The sequence below is a fragment of the Corythoichthys intestinalis genome, unplaced genomic scaffold (assembly GCF_030265065.1).
Source record: "Corythoichthys intestinalis isolate RoL2023-P3 unplaced genomic scaffold, ASM3026506v1 HiC_scaffold_103, whole genome shotgun sequence".
NCBI classification, from domain to species: Eukaryota; Metazoa; Chordata; class Actinopteri; order Syngnathiformes; family Syngnathidae; genus Corythoichthys; species Corythoichthys intestinalis.
The window spans coordinates 1-22,234 of NW_026651585.1; the positions used below are offsets into that span (position 1 = coordinate 1).

General features: G+C 38.9%; 1 protein-coding gene across 1 annotated transcript; it reads right to left on the reverse strand.

Annotated features, from left to right (window-relative positions):
• Window positions 1-4: 4 nt before the first annotated feature.
• On the reverse strand, window positions 5-18,727 carry LOC130911076 (neuroblast differentiation-associated protein AHNAK-like; the record flags this gene model as incomplete). Its single annotated transcript, XM_057828789.1, has 5 exons — window positions 18,632-18,727; window positions 12,889-12,948; window positions 12,652-12,808; window positions 10,391-10,608; window positions 5-9,646 (listed from the first exon to the last, which is right to left on the reverse strand). Coding segments are annotated over exons 3-5 (10,017 nt in total), but the record flags the coding sequence as incomplete, so codon positions are not given.
• Window positions 18,728-22,234: the final 3,507 nt, after the last annotated feature.

Sequence of the window (22,234 nt, forward strand, 5' to 3'; positions counted from 1 at the left end):
TTATTTTCCAACCTGGACTGTCTATTTCAGCTTTTGGTAGTTGAACATCTATATCTGGTCCCGTGATGTCTAAATCAGTTTTAGGGAGACTGACATCAACTTCTGGGACTTTGACATCAATATTGGCCTTTGGAAGGTTGATGGCAACATCGGGACCCTCTACTTTTGGACCTTTCAAGCCAAATTCTGGCATTTTGATTTTTGGCATTTCAAATGCACCCTTAGGGCCCTTGATATCAATATTTGGGCCTTTGATATCCACTTCTGGTGCTTCAATGTCTCCTTCAACTCTTGGTACTGATACATCAACATCCCCTTTTAGTTTCGGCCCTTTTAGATGGAAATCCATTTCTGGCATTGAGATGTTTGGCTTTGGGATTTTGGGCATCTTCAGTTTAGGTCCTTTTATTTTCCAGCCCGGACTCCCAATGTCGACTTCTGGTACTTCAACATCAAAATCAGGACCCTTGATGTCTAAATCTGTTTTAGGGAGACTGACATCCACTGCAGGGACTTTGACATCAATATTGGCTTTTGGAAGATTGATGTCAACATCAGAACCCTCTAATTTTGGCCCTTTAAAGCCAAATTCTGGCATTTTGATTTTTGGCATTTCAAATCCACCACTGGAGCCCTTAATGTCAATTGTCGGACCTTTGATGTCCATTTCTGGTGCTTCAATGTCTCCTTCAACTTTTGGTACAGACATATCAACATCTCCTTTGAGTTTAGGACCTTTCAGATGGAAATCCATTTCTGGCATTGAGATGTTTGGCTTTGAGATTTTGGGCATCTTCAGTTTAGGTCCTTTTATTTTCCAACCCGGACTCCCGATGTCAACATCTGGTGCTTCCACATCAAAATCTGGACCCTTGATGTCTAAATCAGTTTTAGGGAGACTGACATCCACTTTAGGGACATTGACATCAATACTGCCTTTTGGGAGATTGATGTCAACATCCGGACCCTCTATTTTTGGCCCTTTAAAGCCAAATTCTGGCATTTTTATTTTGGGCATTTCAAATCCACCTTTGGGGCCTTTAATGTCCATTTTTGGGCCTTGGATATCCACTTCTGGTGCTTCAATGTCTCCTTCAGCTTTTGGTACAGATATATCAACATCTCCTTTGAGTTTAGGACCTTTCAGATGGAAATCCATTTCTGGCATTGAGATGTTTGGCTTTGAGATTTTGGGCATCTTTAGTTTAGGTCCTTTTATTTTCCAACCCGGACTCCCGATGTCAACATCTGGTGCTTCAACATCACAAGCTGGCCCCTTGATGTCTAAATCAGCTTTAGGGACGCTGAAATCCACTTCAGGGACTTTGACATCAATATTGGCCTTTGGAAGATTGAAGTCCACATCAGGACCCTCTATTTTTGGGCCTTTAAAGCCAAAGTCTGGCATTTTAATTTTGGGCATTTCAAATCCACCCTTTGGCCCTTTGGTGTCGATTTTGGGGCCTTTGATGTCTATTTCTGGTGCTTCAATGTCTCCTTTAATTTTTGGTACTGATACGTCAACATCCCCTTTGAGTTTAGGGCCTTTAAGATGGAAATCCATTTCTGGCATTGAAATGTTTGGCTTTGGGATTTTGGGCATCTTCAGTTTAGGTCCTTTTATTTTCCAACCCGGACTCCCAATGTCGACATCTGGTGCTTCAACATCAAAATCTGGCCCCTTGATGTCTAAATCAGCTTTAGGGACATTGATATCCACTTCAGGGACTTTGACATCAATATTGGCCTTTGGAAGATTGACGTCCACATTAGGACCCTCTATTTTTGGACCTTTAATGCCAAAGTCTGGCATTTTAATTTTGGGCATTTCAAATCCACCCTTTGGGCCTTTAGTGTCAATTTTGAGGCCTTTGATGTCTACTTCTGGTGCTTCAATGTCTCCTTTAACTTTGGGTACTGATACATCAACATCCCCTTTGAGTTTAGGACCTTTAAGATTCAAGTCCATTTCTGGCATTGAAATGTTTGGCTTTGGGATTTTGGGCATCTTCAGTTTAGGTCCTTTTATTTTCCAACCCGGACTCCCAATGTCGACATCTGGTGCGTCAACATCAAAATCTGGCCCCTTGATGTCTAAATCAGCTTTAGGGACACTGAAATCTACTTCAGGCACTTTGACATCAATATTGGCCTTTGGAAGATTGATGTCAACATCGGGACCTTCAAGTTTTGGACCTTTCAAACTCAATTCTGGCATTTTAATTTTGGGCATTTCAAATCCACCCTTAGGGCCTTTAATGTCAATTTTTGGGCCTTCGATGTCCATTTCTGGTGCGTCAATGTCTCCTTCAACTTTTGGCAGTGATACATCAATATCCCCTTTGAGTTTCGGACCTTTTAGATTGAAATCCAGTTCTGGCATTGCGATGTTTGGCATTGAAATTTTTGGCATCTTCAGTTTAGGTCCCTTTATTTTCCAACCTGGACTGTCTATTTCAGCTTTGGGTAGTTGAACATCTATATCTGGTCCCGTGATGTCTAAATCAGTTTTAGGGAGACTGACATCAACTTCTGGGACATTGACATCAATATTGGGCTTGGGAAGGTTGATGGCAACATCGGGATCCTCTACTTTTGGACCTTTCAAGCCAAATTGTGGCATTTTGATTTTTGGCATATCAAATGCACCCTTGGGGCCCTTGATATCAATATTTGGGCCTTTGATATCAACTTCTGGTGCTGCAATGTCGCCTTCAACTTTTGGTATTGATACATCAACATCCCCTTTTAGTTTCGTCCCTTTTAGATGGAAATCCATTTCTGGCATTGAGATGTTTGGCTTTGGGATTTTGGGCATCTTCAGTTTAGGTCCTTTTATCTTCCAACCCGGACTCCCAATGTCGACATCTGGTACTTCGACATCAAAATCTGGCCCCTTGATGTCTATATCTGCTTTAGGGACACTGACATCCACTTCAGGGACTTTGACATCAATATTGGCCTTTGGAAGATTGATGTCAACATCGGGACCTTCAAGTTTTGGACCTTTCAAGCTCAATTCTGGCATTTTAATTTTGGGCATTTCAAATCCATTCTTAGGGCCTTTAATGTCAATTTTTGGGCCTTTGATGTCCATTTCTGGTGCGTCAATGTCTCCTTCAACTTTTGGCAGTGATACATCAATATCCCCTTTGAGTTTCGGACCTTTTAGATTTAAATCCAGTTCTGGCATTGCAATGTTTGGCATTGAAATTTTTGGCATCTTCAGTTTAGGTCCTTTTATTTTCCAACCTGGACTGTCGATTTCAGCTTCTGGTAGTTGAACATCTATATCTGGTCCCCTGATGTCTAAATCAGTTTTAGGGAGACTGACATCAACTTCTGGGACTTTGACATCAATATTGGGCTTGGGAAGGTTGATGGCAACATCGGGACCCTCTACTTTTGGACCTTTCAAGCTAAATTGTGGCATTTTGATTTTGGGCATTTCAAATCCACCACTGGGGCCTTTGATGTCAATTTTTTGGCCTTTGATATCCACTTCTGGTGCTTTAATGTCGCCTTCAACTTTTGGCAGTGATACATCAACATCCCCTTTGAATTTAGGACCTTTCACATGGAAATCCATTTCTGGCATTGAGATGTTTGGCTTTGGGATTTTGGGCATCTTCAGTTTAGGTCCTTTTATCTTCCAACCTGGACTCCCAATGTCGACATCTGGTGCTTCAACATCAAAATCTGGACCCGTGATGTCTAAATCAGCTGTAGGGACACTGACATCCACTTCAGGGACTTTGACATCAATATTGGCCTTTGGAAGATTGATATCAACATTGGGACCTTCAAGTTTTGGACCTTTCAAGCTCAATTCTGGCATTTTAATTTTAGGCATTTCAAATCCATTCTTAGGGCCTTTGATGTCGATTTCTGGTGCGTCAATGTCTCCTTCAACTTTTGGCAGTGATACATCAACATCCCCTTTGAGTTTCGGACCTTTTATTAAATTCAGTTCTGGTATTGTGATGTTTGGCATTGAAATTTTTGGCATCTTCAGTTTAGGTCCCTTTATTTTCCAACCTGGACTGTCTATTTCAGCCTCTTGTAGTTGAACATCTATATCTGGTCCAGTGATGTCTACATCAGTTTTAGGGAGACTAACATCAACTTCTGGGACTTTGACATCAATATTGGGCTTGGTAAGGGCGATGGCAACATCGGGACCCTCTACTTTTGGACCTTTCAAGCCAAATTCTGGCACTTTGAGTTTTGGCATTTCAAATGCACCATTGGGACCCTTAATATCAATATTTGGGCCTTTGATATCCACTTCTGGTGCTTTAATGTCTCCATCAACTCTTGGTACTGATACATCAACATCCCCTTTTAGTTTCGGCCCTTTTAGGTGGAAATCCATTTCAGGCATTGAGATGTTTGGCTTTGGGATTTTGGGCATCTTCAGTTTAGGTCCCTTTATTTTCCAGCCCGGACTCCCGATGTTGACATCTGGTACTTCAACATCAAAATCAGAACCCTTGATGTCTAAATCTGTTTTAGGGAGACTGACATCAACTTCAGGGACTTTGACATCAATATTGGCTTTTGGAAGATTGATATCAACATCAGGGCCCTCTATTTTTGGCCCTTTCAGGCCAAATGCTGGCATTTTTATTTTGGGCATTTCAAATCCACCACTAGGGCCCTTAATGTCAATTTCTGGGCCTTTGATGGCCACGTCTGGTGTGTCAATGTCTCCTTCAACTTTTGGCAGTGATACGTCAATATCCCCTTTAGGTTTTGGCCCTTTTAAATGGAAATCCATTTCTGGCATTGAAATGTTTGGCTTTGAGATTTTGGGCATTTTCAGTTTAGGTCCTTTTATTTTCCAACCCGGACTCCCGATGTCGACATCTGGTACATCAACATTGAAATCTGGACCCTTGATGTCTAAATCCGTTTTAGGGAGACTGACATCCACTGCAGGTACTTTGACATCAACATTGGCTTTTGGAAGATTGATATTAACATCAGGGCCCTCTATTTTTGGCCCTTTGAAGCCAAATGCTGGCATTTTTATTTTGGGCATTTCAAATCCACCACTAGGGCCCTTAATGTCAATTTCTGGGCCTTTGATGGCCACGTCTGGTGCTTCAATATCTCCTTCAACTTTTGGTACAGATATATCAACATCCCCTTTGAGTTTAGGACCTTTCAGATGGAAATCCATTTCTGGCATTGATATGTTTGGCTTTGAGATTTTAGGCATCTTCAGTTTTGGTCCCTTCATTTTCCAACCTGGACTATCTATGTGGACATCTGGTACATCAAGATCTACATCTGGTCCTGATATGTCTAAATCAGTTTGAGGGAGACTGACATCAACTTCAGGGACTTTGACATCAATATTAGCCTTAGGAAGATGGATGTCAACATCAGGACTTTCTAATGTTGGACCTTTAAAGCCTAACTCTGGTATTTTGATTTTGGGCATGTCAAATCCACCACTTGGGCCCTTGATGTCAACTTTGGGGCCTTTGATGTCCACTTCTGGTGCTTCAATGTCTCCTTCAACTTTTGGTACAGATATATCAACATCCCCTTTGAGTTTAGGACCTTTTAGCTGCAATCCCATTTCTGGCATTGATATGTTTGGCTTCGGGATTTTTGGCATCTTCAGTTTAGGTCCTTTTATTTTCCAACCCGGACTCCCCGTGTCGACATCTGGTACTTCAACATCAACATCAGGACCCTTGATGTCTAAATCAGTTTTAGGGAGATTGACATCAACCTCAGGGACTTTGACATCAATTTTGGCCTTTGGAAGATTCATGTCGACATCAGGACCCTCTATTTTTGGACCTTTAAAGCCAAATTCTGGCATTTTGATTTTGGGCATGTCAAATCCACCCTTGGGGCCCTCGATGTCAACTTTTGGGCCTTTGATGTCCACTTCTGGTGCTTCAATGTCTCCTTCAACTTTTGGTACAGATATATCAACATCCCCTTTGAGTTTAGGACCTTTTAGCTGCAATCCCATTTCTGGCATTGATATGTTTGGCTTCGGAATTTTGGGCATCTTCAGTTTAGGTCCTTTTATTTTCCAACCTGGACTCCCGATGTCGACATCTGGGACTTCAACATCAACATCAGGACCTTTGATGTCTAAATCAGTTTTAGGGAGATTGACATCAACCTCAGGGACTTTGACATCAATTTTGGCCTTTGGAAGATTCATGTCGACATCAGGACCCTCTATTTTTGGACCTTTAAAGCCAAATTCTGGCATTTTGATTTTGGGCATGTCAAATCCACCCTTGGGGCCCTCGATGTCAACTTTTGGGCCTTTGATGTCCACTCCTGGTGCTTCAATGTCTCCTTCAACTTTTGGTATCGATACATCAATATCCCCTTTGAGTTTTGGACCTTTTAGCTGCAATCCCATTTCTGGCATTGATATGTTTGGCTTCGGGATTTTTGGCATCTTCAGTTTAGGTCCTTTTATTTTCCAACCTGGACTCCCGATGTCGACATCTGGTACTTCAGCATCAAAATCAGGACCTGTGATGTCTAAATCAGTTTTAGGGAGACTGACATCAACTTCTGGGACTTTGACATCAATATTCGCCTTGGGAAGGTTGATGGCAACACCAGGACCCTCTATATTTGGACCTTTTAAGCCAAATTCTGGCATTTTGATTTTTGGCATTTCAAATGCACCCTTGGGGCCCTCGATGTCAACTTTTGGGCCTTTGATGTCCACTCCTGGTGCTTCAATGTCTCCTTCCACTTTTGGTATCGATACATCAATATCCCCTTTGAGTTTTGGACCTTTTAGCTGCAATCCCTTTTCTGGCATTGATATGTTTGGCTTCGGGATTTTTGGCATCTTCAGTTTAGGTCCTTTTATCTTCCAACCAGGACTCCCAATGTCGGCATCTGGTACTTCAACATCAAAATCTGGCCCCTTGATGTCTAAATCCGCTTTAGGGACACTGACATCAACTTCAGGGACTTTTACATCAATATTGGCCTTTGGAAGATTGATGTCAACATCAGGACTCTCCAATTTTGGACCTTTCATGTCAAATTCTGGCATTTTGATTCTGGGCATTTCAAATCCCCCCTTGGCACCTTTAATGTCAATGTTTGGGCATTTGATATCTACTTCTGGTGCTTCAATGTCTCCTTCAACTTTCGGTACTGATACATCAACATCCCCTTTTAGTTTCGGCCCTTTTAAACGGAAATCCATTTCTGGCATTGAGATGTTTGGCTTTGGGATTTTTGGCATCGTCAGTTTAGGTCCTTTTATTTTCCAACCTGGACTCCCGATGTCGACATCTGGTACTTCAACATCAACATCAGGACCCGTGATGTCTAAATCAGTTTTAGGGAGACTAACATCCACTGCAGGGACTTTGACATCAACATTAGCTTTTGGAAGATTGATACCAACATCAGGGCCCTCTATTTTTGGCCCTTGGAAGTCAAATGCTGGCATTTTAATTTTGGGCATTTCAAATCCACCACTAGGGCCCTTAATGTCAATTTCTGGGCCTTTGATGGCCACGTCTGGTGCTTCAATATCTCCCTCAGTTTTTGGAAGAGATACATCCACATCACCTTTGAGTTCAGGACCTTTCAGATGGAAACCCATTTCTGGCATTGAAATGTTTGGTTTTGAGATTTTTGGCATTTTAAGGTTTGGTCCCTTGATCTTCGAACCCGAACTGTCAATTTCAACATCTGGTCCTTCAATGTCTAATTTTGAGCCTTTAGTGTCTAAATCCAGTTTGGGAAGACTGACATCAACTTCAGGGACTTTGACATCAATATTGGCCTTGGGAAGGTTGATGTCAACTTGAGGACCCTCTAGTTTAGGACCTTTGAAGCCAAATTCTGGCGTTTTAATTTTGGGCATTTTAAATCCACCCTTGGGATCCTCAAGGTCGACGTTTGGGCCTTTGATGTCAATCTTTGGGGCTTTGATGTCAATTTCCGGTGATTTGATATCCCCCTCAACATTTGAAACTGACACATCCAAATCACCTTTGAAATTAGGGCCTTGAAGATCGAAATCCACATTTGGCATGTTGACATTTGAACCTGATATTTTTGGCATCTTCAGATTGGGTCCCTTGAGCTTCCAACGTTGACTGTCAATGCCAGCATCTGGTGGTTCAATCTCTAAATTTGGACCCTTGATATTTAAGTCAGTTTTGGGGAGACTTACACCTACTTCAGGGACTTTAATGTCAATATTAGCCTTAGGAAGGTTGATATCAACATCACCAGCCTTGTAACCCTTAATGTCTACATTTGGGCCTTTGATGTCAATGTCAGGCACCTTGATATCTCCATCAATATTTGGGACAGACACATGTGCGTCCCCTTTGAGTTTTGGACCTTTTAGATTGACATCCATTTTAGCCAAAGAGCTTTTTGGTCCTGAGATGTTTACTGCCTCTGTCAAATTTGGGCCTGAAAACTCAGGGCCTTTGACATCAATCTCAGCCTTGCTCAGATTTATGTTAATGTCTGGGCCCTGGGCTTCCTGACTTTTTAAACCAAATGTTGGCAATTTTATTTTGGAAAAGTCAATATTACCCGTTGTGTCATTGTCAATTTTTATGCCTGTCACTTCAATCTCTGGTGTGTCTATATTTTGTTTGATATGTCCTGGTGACACATCTATTTCACCTTTAACTTTGTTGCCCTTCAGATTCAGTTCCACGTTTGGCATAGTAATACTTGGGCCTGAGATTTCAGATTTGCGAATATCTTTACCAAACTGTATTCCATCGCCTTTGTGTCCTTCCATGTCTACCTCTGGACCCTGGATTACCACATCTGGTATTTTTACTTTCCCATCCATCTTTCGAGTTGATACATTCACTTTTCCTTTCATCTCTGGGCCAGTCTGACTAATGTCAATGTCGTGTGGTTTCATGTCAAAATTTGAACCCTTTGTCATATGTGATGTTATATTTACCTGAGGCATTTTGAAATCTCCCTCTTTCTGCTCAAGACTAATGCCTGGACCGTGAACGTGGTACTTTTTAGTTTGGATGCTGACAGATGTATTTGCAGAAGGCCCTTTCAATTCACTTGCAGCATCTGCAAAACCTCCACTCAATGAAATGTTGGGAATATGAATAGAGCCTGATTCAGGTAAATTCACATTTGTTCCCTCACCCCCTTGTGTTTTATCTGTGGATGTCACAATAATCTGTCTTCCTTTTTCTGTTACAGATGCATGAATTGACCCTCCATTCTCATTATCAGTTTTGAATACCTCACTTGGTCCCATCGCTCCCACAAAAACATGCCTACTACCAGTGTTTGAACTTTCCCTTAGCTTGCCTATATCCAAAACTCCTCCTTCAGCTCCAACTATTCTGGTTGGGCTGCCATGTGAAATTCTTATTCCTGAAGAACTATCCCCTAATTCCTGCCTTTGCCCCTTGAAATCTGGGCTTGAAAATTCAAGGTGCTCACTTATGCCAACTGGCATGTCCACAGTATAAGTGGTGATGCGGCGTGTGACAGTCGTAATTGTGCTGCCATCACTACTTGTGCTGCTATGCCGCTCCGTACGCACATCTACGCCTTCTGCAAGGTCTTCAGACTTAAGCCTCGGTTTGATCTTCCGTGTGTAAATCCTTTTATAGTCCTCATCATCTCCACTCTGAAAAATAATTAGAAGGGATAAAGTATGAGAAATTTACCAACTTTCGGATTAGAAAGTAGAAAAGGATTATTTTTATGTATAGCATAATGCACCGATAACACAAAAACAAACCATGTACGCCTTCCAGGTGTTTATGTTAACATTTCAATGTTCTATGTTTTCTTGTCTATTTAATATACATACAGTTTACAGTATTTTAAGCTTTTTTAGATGATTGTTGACCCATTATGTAAATTACGTGAATCATATAATGACTGTAACGGATTCACCAGTAGTTATACTGCAAAAACACACCGCCTTAAAACTAGTTAAATTACCTTGGTTTCAGTGTAAATATACTAGAAATAAGTGAAATTTTCTGCCAGTGGTTCAAGTAAATTTTACTCACTTAGATTTCTTATTATAGCTAGATGAAAGTACATTTAACCTTAAAAAAAAAAAATGTCGGAAATTGTCGGAAATGTTCATAATACAAGAACAGATATTGTTCAAAACATCATTTGAAAGCAAATTTGTCTTGATTTAGCTGAAAAACAATGAACTTTTAGATGTGTGGGCTTAATAAGAACAAAGAGGAATATTTATTTAAAGAGGAATAATCTCACACATTAATCTGTTTAATAGTCTTTAACACTCAAAACAAGACTGAGAAAATTATTTGACAAGATTTAAGAAAAATAATCGGATTACAACATTATAAATTTGCAGTGTAAGAAATAAGATGTTTCCAAAAAGACTTACAAGAATGATGTCTGGACTGGAGCTTCCTAATTTTCCCTCCCATGTCAAAGTACCCATTGGGGAACGACATGGTGATCTCAAGGGAGAGCAGCATGGGGATTTGTCTTTATTCTGTAGTTTCAATCCAACCTTGTGACGGTTAAGTGTCTTCAGCAGCTCAGCTGTTTCTTCTGAGCTCATGTTGTCAAAATAGATTGTTGCACCCACAATCTGGTCACCTAATGAATAAAGTAAATTGCATGAGTTTTGGTAAGACCTCTAAAAAGTGTTTGGATTTTTTTTTTTGTGTGTGTGTGTGTTAGGGTTTATCTTTAAAAATACGATATTTAAAACATATATGGCGGAAAACACAGGTAAGGCTAAAAAAGCAGTTTCTGCTTTTGCACCCCTCTTTAAAATAAACTGCTGTACTTTAAGCCAAAAAAACTTTTGTGGTTGATAGAACAATATGTCTATATTCTGCCATAGCAGATTCATGGCTCATTAAGTCCCCGAACTATTTTTAATTTATCCTTTTTACCTTGGAAACCCCTGTTTACAGACATCGCGCAACCGCTTTTGTTTCAACCTAGCCATCAAAGAAGGTAAGTAACCGTATTTATTATTCGAAAGGTCTGTCATGTTTAGCTTAGAATCACTAATTGCTGTCTAATATTTCGTTAAAAAAAAAAACAACTTTAAAGAATTATTCACTCGCATATTTTAAACTTTTAAACACATTACATCCCATTGAAAAAATTAGCGTCTGTAAAAAATTCACGGCTATCTACCCCATAACTATCGCTTGATTGTATTTATTTAATTGTGTTATATTATCATGTTTCACCCATAAAATCCCCCCAAAATCCAACTGTGGCCATTCACAGCTCTGTCTTGACACTCGATGATACATGCTGCATGGAGTTTTTGGATCGAAAAGAGATAAGTACGTGATAATATCTCGTTAAAATTAAGGCATCTTTAATTATGCTCTCGCGTGCTCTCACCTCCAGTTAGGGTTTTGCTGTTTAAAAAAAATATGTAATTTTTTTAAAAATGCCCTCCTGTTTAATAATTTTCTTCCCCCAGAAAATTGAGATTTTAAACTTTCCAATGATCACACATGCATATAGGACAATTTTGAAATTTGGCATATTGGGGGTCTCAGAGCAGAACTTGAAGCCACCTGAGTGTTTTCCACCATATACTGCTCAAAAAAATTAAAGGAAAGAAGTGTTTATTTAATTTTTTTTTTTTTTTTTGCAGTTTTATATGGCGGAAAACATAGACAAGGCTGAAAAAGCAGTTACTGCTTTTGCACCCCTCTTTAAAATAAACTACTGTATTTTATGCTAAAAGAACTGTTGTGTTTGATAGTCTGTATGCTGCCATAGCAGTTTCATGGTGCATCAAGCCCCCAAAGTTTTTTTAATTTGTCCGTTTTACCCTGGAGATCCGTGTTTACAGACACTGCGCAACCGCTTTTGTTTCAACCCAGCCATAAAAAGAAGATAATTATATTTATTATTTGAAATGTCTGTCATTATTAGCTTAGAATCAATAGTTGATGTCTAATATTTAGTTAAAAAAAATAAAAAAAAATTTAAACTTTATGAGATTAATCACTCGCATATTTTAAACTTTTAAACAAATTACGTCACAATGAAAAAAATAGTGTTTGTAAATAGGTCACGGATATCTACCTCATGACTATAGCTTATTGTATTTTTTTTTACTGTCGCATTTTCCCCGATATTTTATATGATAAATAATCAATCCAAACAAAGAAAAACTGAAAGAAAAAAAAAACATTTAAAAGGGTAAATATTTGAAAAAGAAAATCTCGATCTCTGCATCACGACCCATGTTATTGCTGTGTTTAACCCCAAAAGTCCAGCTGTGGCCATTCACAGCTGTGTCTTGACACCCGGTGAGACATGCTACATGAAGTTTTTGATGGAAACAAGGTAAGTACGCAATAATATCTTGTTAAAATCATGCTGTCTTTAATTATGCTCTCTCGTGCTTTCACCTCAAATTAGGGTTTAGGGGTTTATTTATCTATTTTTTTTAAATGTCCTCCTGTTCAAAATGCCCCCCCCCCCCCCCCCCCACACACACACATAAAATGAAATTTTTAAGCTTTCCAATGATGTATCACACATGCATATAGGACAATTTTGAAATTTGGCCAAATTTGGGGGTCTCAGAACGGAACAGTCACCTGAATGTTTTCCGCCATTTACATATATATGTTTATTGAAAGAACATTAAACAAATACCTTCATATACTTTCCCAGATCGCGCTGCAGGTGACTCTCCTTTCACTTCTTTTACAAAGATCTCTCCTTCCCGTGTCTGTTCAATAGTCAGCCCAGTTTTATCTGGACCTTCCCAATCTGGAAAGAGCACTTCCCTTGTTTCTTCTTCTTCAGCCATCTGAAAATATGAACAATTATAGGTGTGAGATGGCAAGTTGACTGTGTTTTTATACTATTGTAAAAAAAAATCTGTGATACCTTGTTTTATTTCTTGTTTGTTCAAGCCCTGGCGGGAAAGAATGTCACTCCCTGGTTTTCCTGCAAATGAAAAATATGATTAGAACATAATATTTTGATTGATATAATTGCAATTGCATGGATTAAAAAAAACCACAACAACAAAATCATTTTATCCCCTTCCAGACAACATGTTTATATCTGATGCGTTTCAGGTCATTGTACAGTATCTGTACCTATCTATGGTGTTGTTCAAGCAATCTGACTTGTTGGTTTAAATGAGTAACACTAGATGGTAGTATAATCCTTTCACATAATACAGGCTCTCTTTGGGACGGTCTTGTGGCCTGTTGCAACCCATTAAGCAGCAACATCCATCCTACTCCTAGAATGAAAGTTAAGACATGATTGTGGAGCATGCATTCTGCCAAGTGCTAGTGTCCCTGATCTTGTCATTTTAAAATTTTTTTTACCCAACTACGTACTGTCATTATATACAGTACCAGTACCGCATCGTAGAGACATACGTGCACAAGTGTACAAGGCCTCACAAAAACTGTATTTTGTTACCCACTGGGTGCGGTCATTTGCAGATTGTAACTGAACACTGTACTCGAAGGATTATACTACATCATCAAACCATAATTGAGAGCAAACAAACTAGGATTTAACAGGTTTGTTTGTTTATTAAAGTTCAGTTAAGTGAAGAAGAAGATAACATTCCTTAAATAGGTCATAATGGAATGTGTCACCTTTGGCTCAAAAAGTCTGCTTAAAATGCTTCAACCAAAACAAGAGTTGAATGACTAGAGTTAGCATGTCTGAAAAGACAACAAACAATAACTTTGAACATTAAAATATGAATACAGGTGTTGTTGTCGTTGTTGTGAACTAGGGCGATGTACAACACACAATTATGCTATAATGAGAATTCTGATTGTGTATATACTGTATATATATAAATATATATACAGTATACAGTATATATCATAATAATGCCAGGCTCATTATTGAGAAAATAATTTTTAAAAAACTAGTCAGAGTATATTTCCACATTGTTCTAATTTCAACAGGTCATTTAAAAAAGGTAAGGTCTTTTGAACACACTGATACCAGCTACTTAGGAAGTTCGCAGCAGAGAACATGTAACATTTCTACGTTCAACCACTCAGCAAGTCACAACAACGTGACTTATTGTCAACATACCATTAGGGCAATTTCAACATTTGGTAGACAGAAAAGAAAGAAAATCAACTCAAAAGCCTTGCAATGAAAAACACACCCACAAGAATTGAAAAGATATTGATCTATTCGATACTCATGTTTTCATACAGTGATCAAATGATCACCCATATTGGACCTCAGAAGGCCTGCCTAGCAATACAAATACAGCCAACACTAACTAAGGGGAAAAAAAGACAATTAAGTCTTCCTGTCCAGTTCAATCCCTAAACTATACACAGTATAGTACCTAAGTGTCATTCCTCCTACATTCCTTCCAATTATTGACTCCTGAAGCGTGTTGAACCTGACGCATTTTATGGCACATAGGCTATGTTAAGCACGGTGTTTTGATAGCGGTAAACAAAGATCTATTTAGGATTCGACCCCCAAACATTTGTTAAAAACAGCTGTCACAACTTAAAAAAAAATTGTATTCAACAGCATAATTAGGCAAATACAATTTGTTTTGTAACAAAATGGTGTGTTTTCACATTGTACAAATGTGAGAATTTCATCTGACTCAAGCTCAATTACCAAGGGGTTGCATACCAGCATTGCTGGCAAGTCGGACACTGGCCAAGTGCACGTAACTTGCAATAAGCTCATAAACACGTCCATTTTAAGATTGGTCCCGTGTGAATTAAGGGATACGGAATATGCATGCTATGCTTTGAGATAATATTAATCCTCCACTCCGAATAGAAAGTCACAGGCTCTGAGTGCCGAATGGTAAGAGCCAGGGTCAATGCGCCGGCAAATACAGTGTAAATGGATCGTATCGAAGATTACGCCTATGACGCGCAGGCATCTGCAACCTGATTCTCCCTCTTCAGTTTTCCTCAATTCACGTCTCATGTTGACTTTACTGAGGCTTGGGATATGAATCTATTCCGACCTCAGGCATTTCAGATCATGCTTTTTGACAGACACGGTTATTAAATTGCTTGAAAGGACAATTTAAGAAGCCAAAAAGATCATATTAGACTCATTCTGACTGCTCTAATAATCCAGTTCTGGCTGTGCATGTCAGTACTGTGAATTCTCCACGAGAAGTTACCGATGTACACCTCTTCACTATAGACACCCAATATACACTCAGCAAAAATAGCCGGCAAACATGCCACATGACCTTGTAATGTTTTGCTTTGCGTGCCTGACATTGCATAGTGGCAAAATCTATAATTTATTGTTATTTATTGTAGAGGTGTGCACGAGCCACAAACATGTTAAAACAGCACCATAAACCCCTAATCTGCTGCTCTTGCATCCATTGCGTTCAAGGTTCATTTAATCAATCAGAACACAAAATAAACAGGTTTAGGTTGGGTCGCATTAAATTTTCAAGGCTACCCAATGTTGAATCCTGCTGTGAGTTGTTAACTAATAATTCTTGTTTGTTTTAATGGTATTCCTTCCACTTGTGTTATATATATTATATACTGTATCATACATTGTTGTCACGCCACTGCTATATTACTATGAAGGAGAAAATAAGGGGTGTCGTGGCCAACAGCAACATGGGAGGAAACGAACAAAGGAAAGGGCAGGAAACAGTGGACATAAAAGATGAAAAGTAGGCGAGAGAGCCAAGAATTGCTGGAAGAATGTCACCTCAAGAGTTAACTGCAGTGGGAGTGGGAAAATACACAGAAGAGCAGTAATGCAAATATAACACATGGTTATCGGAAGAGTCAGGTCTGAGCTAAGTGAGATGTTGAGTGCAAAAGGGAGTCGGGCGCAAGTCAAGTTTATTTTTGTATCCTAAAGGACTTCACAAACACATAAATGACATGAAAACATTAAATTATATGTATCATTTTTTTAAAAACATTATCCTAATTAAACAAATAACAGTAAAGTAATGATCGCGATAAAATCCTTTAAAAAATGAGATATATATATATGATAACTACAAATACATATGACAAATAAAATTGATTATTATCCATATGATTACTTCCCCAGACCTTATCCTCCCATTAGGTAAGGAAAAACTGTCTTTAAAAAAAGTTGGGTTGCTTTAAAAAAAAAAATCCTTCAATCCCTTCAATCAAAATTTCCAGCATTAAACTGCAAACTTAAAACGTCGGATCGCTGGTCAGCATCGTTTATGGTCGCAACTACGATGGTATCTTATCGTCTTCGAACCTCCGACTTTCGTTCTTGATTAATGAAAACATCCTTGGCAAATGCTTTCGCTCGCACCCGTCTTGCGCCGGTCCAAGAATTTCATAATCAGGTTATTTTTCTTAAATTTTGTCAAATAAATTTCTCCATCTTGTTTTGAGTGTTAAAGACTAGTTAACAGATTAATGCATCAGATTACAGTATTCTACTTACTTTAAGTAAATATTACTATTTGTTCTTTTTAAGCCCATACATCTAAAAGTTGGTAATTTTTCACCTAAATCAAGAAAAACTTGCTTTCAAATAATCTTTTGAACAATATCTATTCTTGAATTAAGAACATTTCTGACAAACAGCTTTTTCAAATATTATTTAAAGATTAAATATATTAATTTTTTGCTTAAAATAAGTCTGTTAACCTTATTTTCAGGTAGCTATTTGTCTTATTTCATGAAATCCAAGTCAATAAAATTTAATTGAAGCACTGGCAGATAATTTCACTTGTTTCTAGTAGATTTACACTGAAAACAAGGGAATTTAACTAGTTTTAGGGAGGTGTGTTTTTGCAGTGTAGAATGGCCCACTAAATTTGGAATAATGAATGTGTTCTCATGAAATAACCAATCGTTTAGCCATATACTGTATGCACTGTTGATATAAAATATTGGTACTCACACTTAAATGGCAGTATTTATGGCTTAAGAAAAGAGACACCAAAATAAATAATTTCAAAACATTTTCACCATCAATTAGAACTATTTATTTCCATCTCAACAGCAGAAGTAAAAAATAAAATTACTGAAATAATGTGGTTGCACAACACATGTTCCTATAGTTAGCATGTGGTGTTTTTGTGAGGTTGTGTATGCGCACGTTTTTTTTTTTTTTTTACCTTAGCTGGCAGAAATTTGAATATTTGTGACATTGACTGCTATTTGGAAATGTTTGTAATTCACACCACCTTGATAAAAGATACAGTTCCAGATTAAATACACTTAAAAGTACTGTATAACTCTTTTGATGGTAAACAGTATTATGCTAGCACTTTGTATCAATGGGAGTTATAACCAAAAGGTGCAACCCTGGTTTCATCGAACCATGTGGTCTGATGAACCACAGGATGGAACATTTAGCTATAATTTTAATAGATGTGTTATTTGTGGTACAAACAACACTGCTCATCACTTATAGTTTTGGCAGCATTGTGCTTTGGTTCTAGGAATTATGAACTGATCCGAAAAGTGGTCCGTTCTAGGAAAAAAATAAATAAATAAATAAATAAATAAAAACCAACGTTATACTACTGCAGTAAGGCGAGACAAGAATCGCTTAATTGTATTTTTATGGCAAAACATATTCCCCATAAATGGAGATAGGAGTGTTCTTACTTCTGTTTAAATGAGTTTGAATGTGATTTTGGCAATTTCAGAACACAGTCACATCCCCATTATCGAAAAATATGCAAATTATTTCAGTTATTTATTGTTACTTCCCTCTTGAAAGGATTCTTAAAAATTCAATCGAATCACATAGGTTACAAGCCACATAATGGTGGAAAAGGTTTAGAAATAATTTGATCCGAATCCATTTTTTTAATAACCCAAAAACCTGAAATCTTAACTTGGCTGACTTGACTACTTCTTCTGTAGCAATAATCTAAATAGGTCGCATAATTTTATGAAAATAGTTTCTCAATGAATAAGCTTCTGTTCATCATAAGACAGACATGCAGTCACACACCATGCCAGTCATTATCCCTTCTTTGTTTTTCTCTGTTCATAAAATATTTTGAGGATACACAACATGAAACTCTTTAAGAGGAAAACAAACAAGAAGAAAAGAAAATATGGAGAAGATCCATCCATCACATGTGTTTTAGGTTGAAATACATTTCAAGCAAAGCAGTGCAGTGAGTCTATTTAACTTCACTATGACTAAAGAACATATGGATGTGTCTCCCTGGTCTACCATTTGCCTATAGGAGTGGCCTCTTCTCGCCTCTTTTCCGCCCCAAAAGAATAAATCATCCGACGCTGCTGACTTTAAACGGGCGAGCCTGGCTGGCTGTTATGGAGTTCTTTCATAAGAAGCGGAAAGGGGGTTCGAGGACCCCAACAGGTGGTGGCTGGAGCGGAATATGGGGGCGCAAAGAGGAGGAAACGAAGTGCAAAAGTATCAGGTTTCCAATCAAGTTAGAGGAAAGAAAGCACGATCTGGATTCAAAGAAGGCTTTGCAACAAACATTCCAACAGACGTTTTGCTTTATAACTGCATAATGGAGGGCTGTTCTAAGGTCACATTGACAGGATGGCCTTGGTGTGCAGAAACGAGATCAGAAATTTAGCTCTCCGTCCCTGACCAGTTACAGATGTCACAGGGGTTTCCTTTTTGACATAATGTAAAGGACAATTACCTTGGATAGCTCAAGCGAGGCCAAGGGCTTCAGTACGATGCGTTGGTTCTTGTTTTCTTGACTTCTGTTGGCAGAAAAGCAAACAGGATTAGGATTTACTTAACACAGTACGACCACATTGAATTGCAATCAACTACAAAGCACCAAGTAAGTGCTTGAAAACTGTTTGCCTGTTGCAGAGAAACAGTTACCGTAACTAATCACTGAAGCATTAAAAAATAAGATTATGATAGTGATTTAGTAGTTCCAAACCCCTAAGATTATATTCACATGTGTAGCATTTTATTCATATTGGATTTGTTTGATTAATAATAAAAAAAAAAAAATTAAAAATTAAAAAAGAGAAATAAATAAATAAATCTCAGACAGACAATTTCATCTTTCCATTTTGTAAGTTGTACTTTTTTTTTGCAATGTTAATTTGTTTTCTTGCTCTAACTTGCCCAAGCTCTTGCATGACAAGCTCAGATTGTTGCTTCAGCCCACTAGCACATTTGGAAACAAAGCCTTCTCTTTGTTACAGCGGAGTACAAACAGGACCAAACTCAATGTGTGTAAAGACAAGCATCTACCAGTGGGAACATGTCCCTCGGAATAATTCTTCTGCGACAGGCTGTGTAGTCCCATCATTAACTTCTCCCTTACTGAGCCACCCTGTTCAAAACATATAGTTTATGAACTCGGAAAGAAACATTGGCAATACTCTTGGATTCTCAAACACCTTGGTTTACTAATTGACCTGTTTTGCATTTTTCAATGGACTCTCCACTAAAACAGAACGGACGTAACTTATTTAAATGCCACCCAATTGCTGTTGTCCTTTTGTTTGCTTAAGAAAACCTGTCATACAGCAGCTGTGCACACTTTGCATGATCATGGGGGTGCTATTCAAGGAACAATCAAACTGAATGGTATTAACAAAGCTAGTTACAAGTGTCCTCACGAAATATACTGTATACAAAACAAAATTAGATGGGTGTGTGAGTTTCGTGGTGAAACATATAACTTGCTGGCTTCACTTCAAAGTAGGCCAAAAATATGACTTATGTCACACCCTTTATACCTACAAGGTGACTGCACGCCAACGCATGGACACCAACAGTGGGTCAACAAATAAAAACACATGTAAGAGAACACTTCCCCGGAGTTCACAAGACAGCTCGCATTGCTTCACCTCTGCTCTGCTTGCAGAGGGAGAAGCTCTGTGCATGGCCCCACCCAGGCCTCCAGTCGTACACATTCCTTGATCGAGCCGTCGGGCCAGCTGGAAGGGAGCCCAGCCTCTCCCCGCACTGACTAACTCAACAGAAATGTTCTCTTTCTGCCTCACTCGGGCTCCATTCTGTGCTGCCCGCCCTGCACTCTGCAAGAGTGCCCACTCCTACCTCCGACAGTGAGGCCGCCACACCCCCAATGTGCAGGTTCTGCTTAGATAAACTAGAACACCACAAACATTCAGACATGCTACTTTCTATCTAGCGCAAGTTACAAAAAAAAAGAAAAAAAAAAAACATCAATCTGTGACACAGTGGCTCATGCCAGAAAATGTGTGTGCTGTACACCTCATCTTAAACATTCAGCCCTGATAGGTCCGATGAATCTAGGATTCAAGTCAGTTCACATCAATTTGATCGCCAAATGTAATCCTTTTGATGAACACAAAACAGCAGCGTTGTGACCGTGGTTACAGCTCAAGTGTAAGTGAAGAAGCCACTTTATAGGATTTGGCAAAGAGCGAATATAAAGGCCACAATGAAAAGAATGAAGAAAGGAGGTAGCAAATTATTGTCAAACAGAATGGACTCCCTGTTCTCACACTGTATAGCTAACGGGAGGCCTAAATTCCCTATCCCTTCTGACAAGCAGATAGGGTACGCATGTGTGACGCATATGAAAGGAATGCACGTCAAGATAAGTGGTTCTCTTCTGTGCTCCGCAGTCAACATACAGAACTGCAGCCCAAACCACAAGTCCTGAATGGGAACAATGTCTGCCCACGGAGGCCAGCTCACACAATCCTTCTCAAAAGTTTGTGAGAAGAAGTTAAAAAACTGGAAGAAAAAACACTGGGAATAGAGACATCAAGCGAGAAAATGGAAGGTAAAGAAGAGTTATATGCAGGGAAGGTTTTCATTGTTTTCTCCTGCATCCCTGGATATGAGAGGTGGGAGGACCTCTGATTGAATTTCCTCCCCTGAGGTTAATGTGTGAGAGGGTGTGTTTCCTCCAAAACACTAGGGCTTGATCAAGAATTGTTGCTTTTATTGGATGTATTCCACACTGTGAATTTCTGAAATATTAGGTTTTGCACAATAATAAAGCCCCCAAAATCCTGAAAGAAATTCAAACTGAAGAGAGCCACTTTTCAAACGGTACTGCAACAAAAACAAGATACTATGTGAGGCTCCGGCATATGATCCATAGCAGTATTACACACTTCATAATTAAGTCAGGATTTGTTTCTGTCCATCACAGCTGCCATTGAAACAAGAACAAGTGTAAGTCCATTCATAGAGCTGAAGAGCAAAAGGTGAAATGAGGGCAGAATTGCCAGCATAGTTTCAGATGGTATATTTATAGATATTAGACTTTGCGTACTACTCAGACAGTCTGGGAAGCTAGACGCAGTAAACGTCGGAAAAAAGAAAAAAAAATAGGTGAATTTTATTTCAGATTACGTAGGGAAAAAAGCAGAACTAACACCTGTGCATGAAAAGGCAAGCAGTAATGTTTGCAGTTGATAAAAGTCCTGGATCAACTTTCTTCCACTGGTCTGACATTAAGTGAAAATCCTTAAAGCAACTTTTGAATTATGCTGTTACCAATAACAGCAGTGAACAAACGTGCCAGATCCCACAGAATGTTTTTCTTTGTCAAGTTTTCATGAAAGACAACTTGATTTCTAAGATTTTGCATTTAATCATTTTCATTTTATGGCACTTGTGTTACCACACCTCTCAAATCACTTTGGACTGCAACACACACTGCAGACATGATGAGACATTCCAAAACTCAAACAGTGGATGGGCGAGAAGGGAGTGGCTGCAGGGTGGATTGTCTAGAAGGCCTTTTAAAAACTTCACACACTATGGTCACATGTTTAGATGCAGCTGAAGAATTTGTAAACTCCCCTGACACAGGCACTTTTGTATCTCCTAATGTACCATTATTTAATTCCGCCCCTCTGTATAAAACACATCTTTAAGTCAGATCTGGGATGTCATAAAGTTAAATGGTGTTTGAATCGATGAGCTGTTTATGACATACATGCATACATACATACATGCATACATACATACATACATACATACATACATACATACATACATACATACATACATACATACATACATACATACATACATACATACATACATACATGTATATATATTTATGTATATATTTTTTACTGCGCATTTGCTGTCACTTTTTTTAACTTTACAGTACATCAATCCAGGCACATTGTGGCTGACTTTCCACAAGTCCACCCTCCTATCAGCAATCCAACAGACCCAACAGAGGAAAAGGAAGAGGAAGTGTGCGAGAGACCACTTTCTTTCCGTCCCGCCCGGCTCACACTGCTCCGTTTTGGCAGCACCGCCA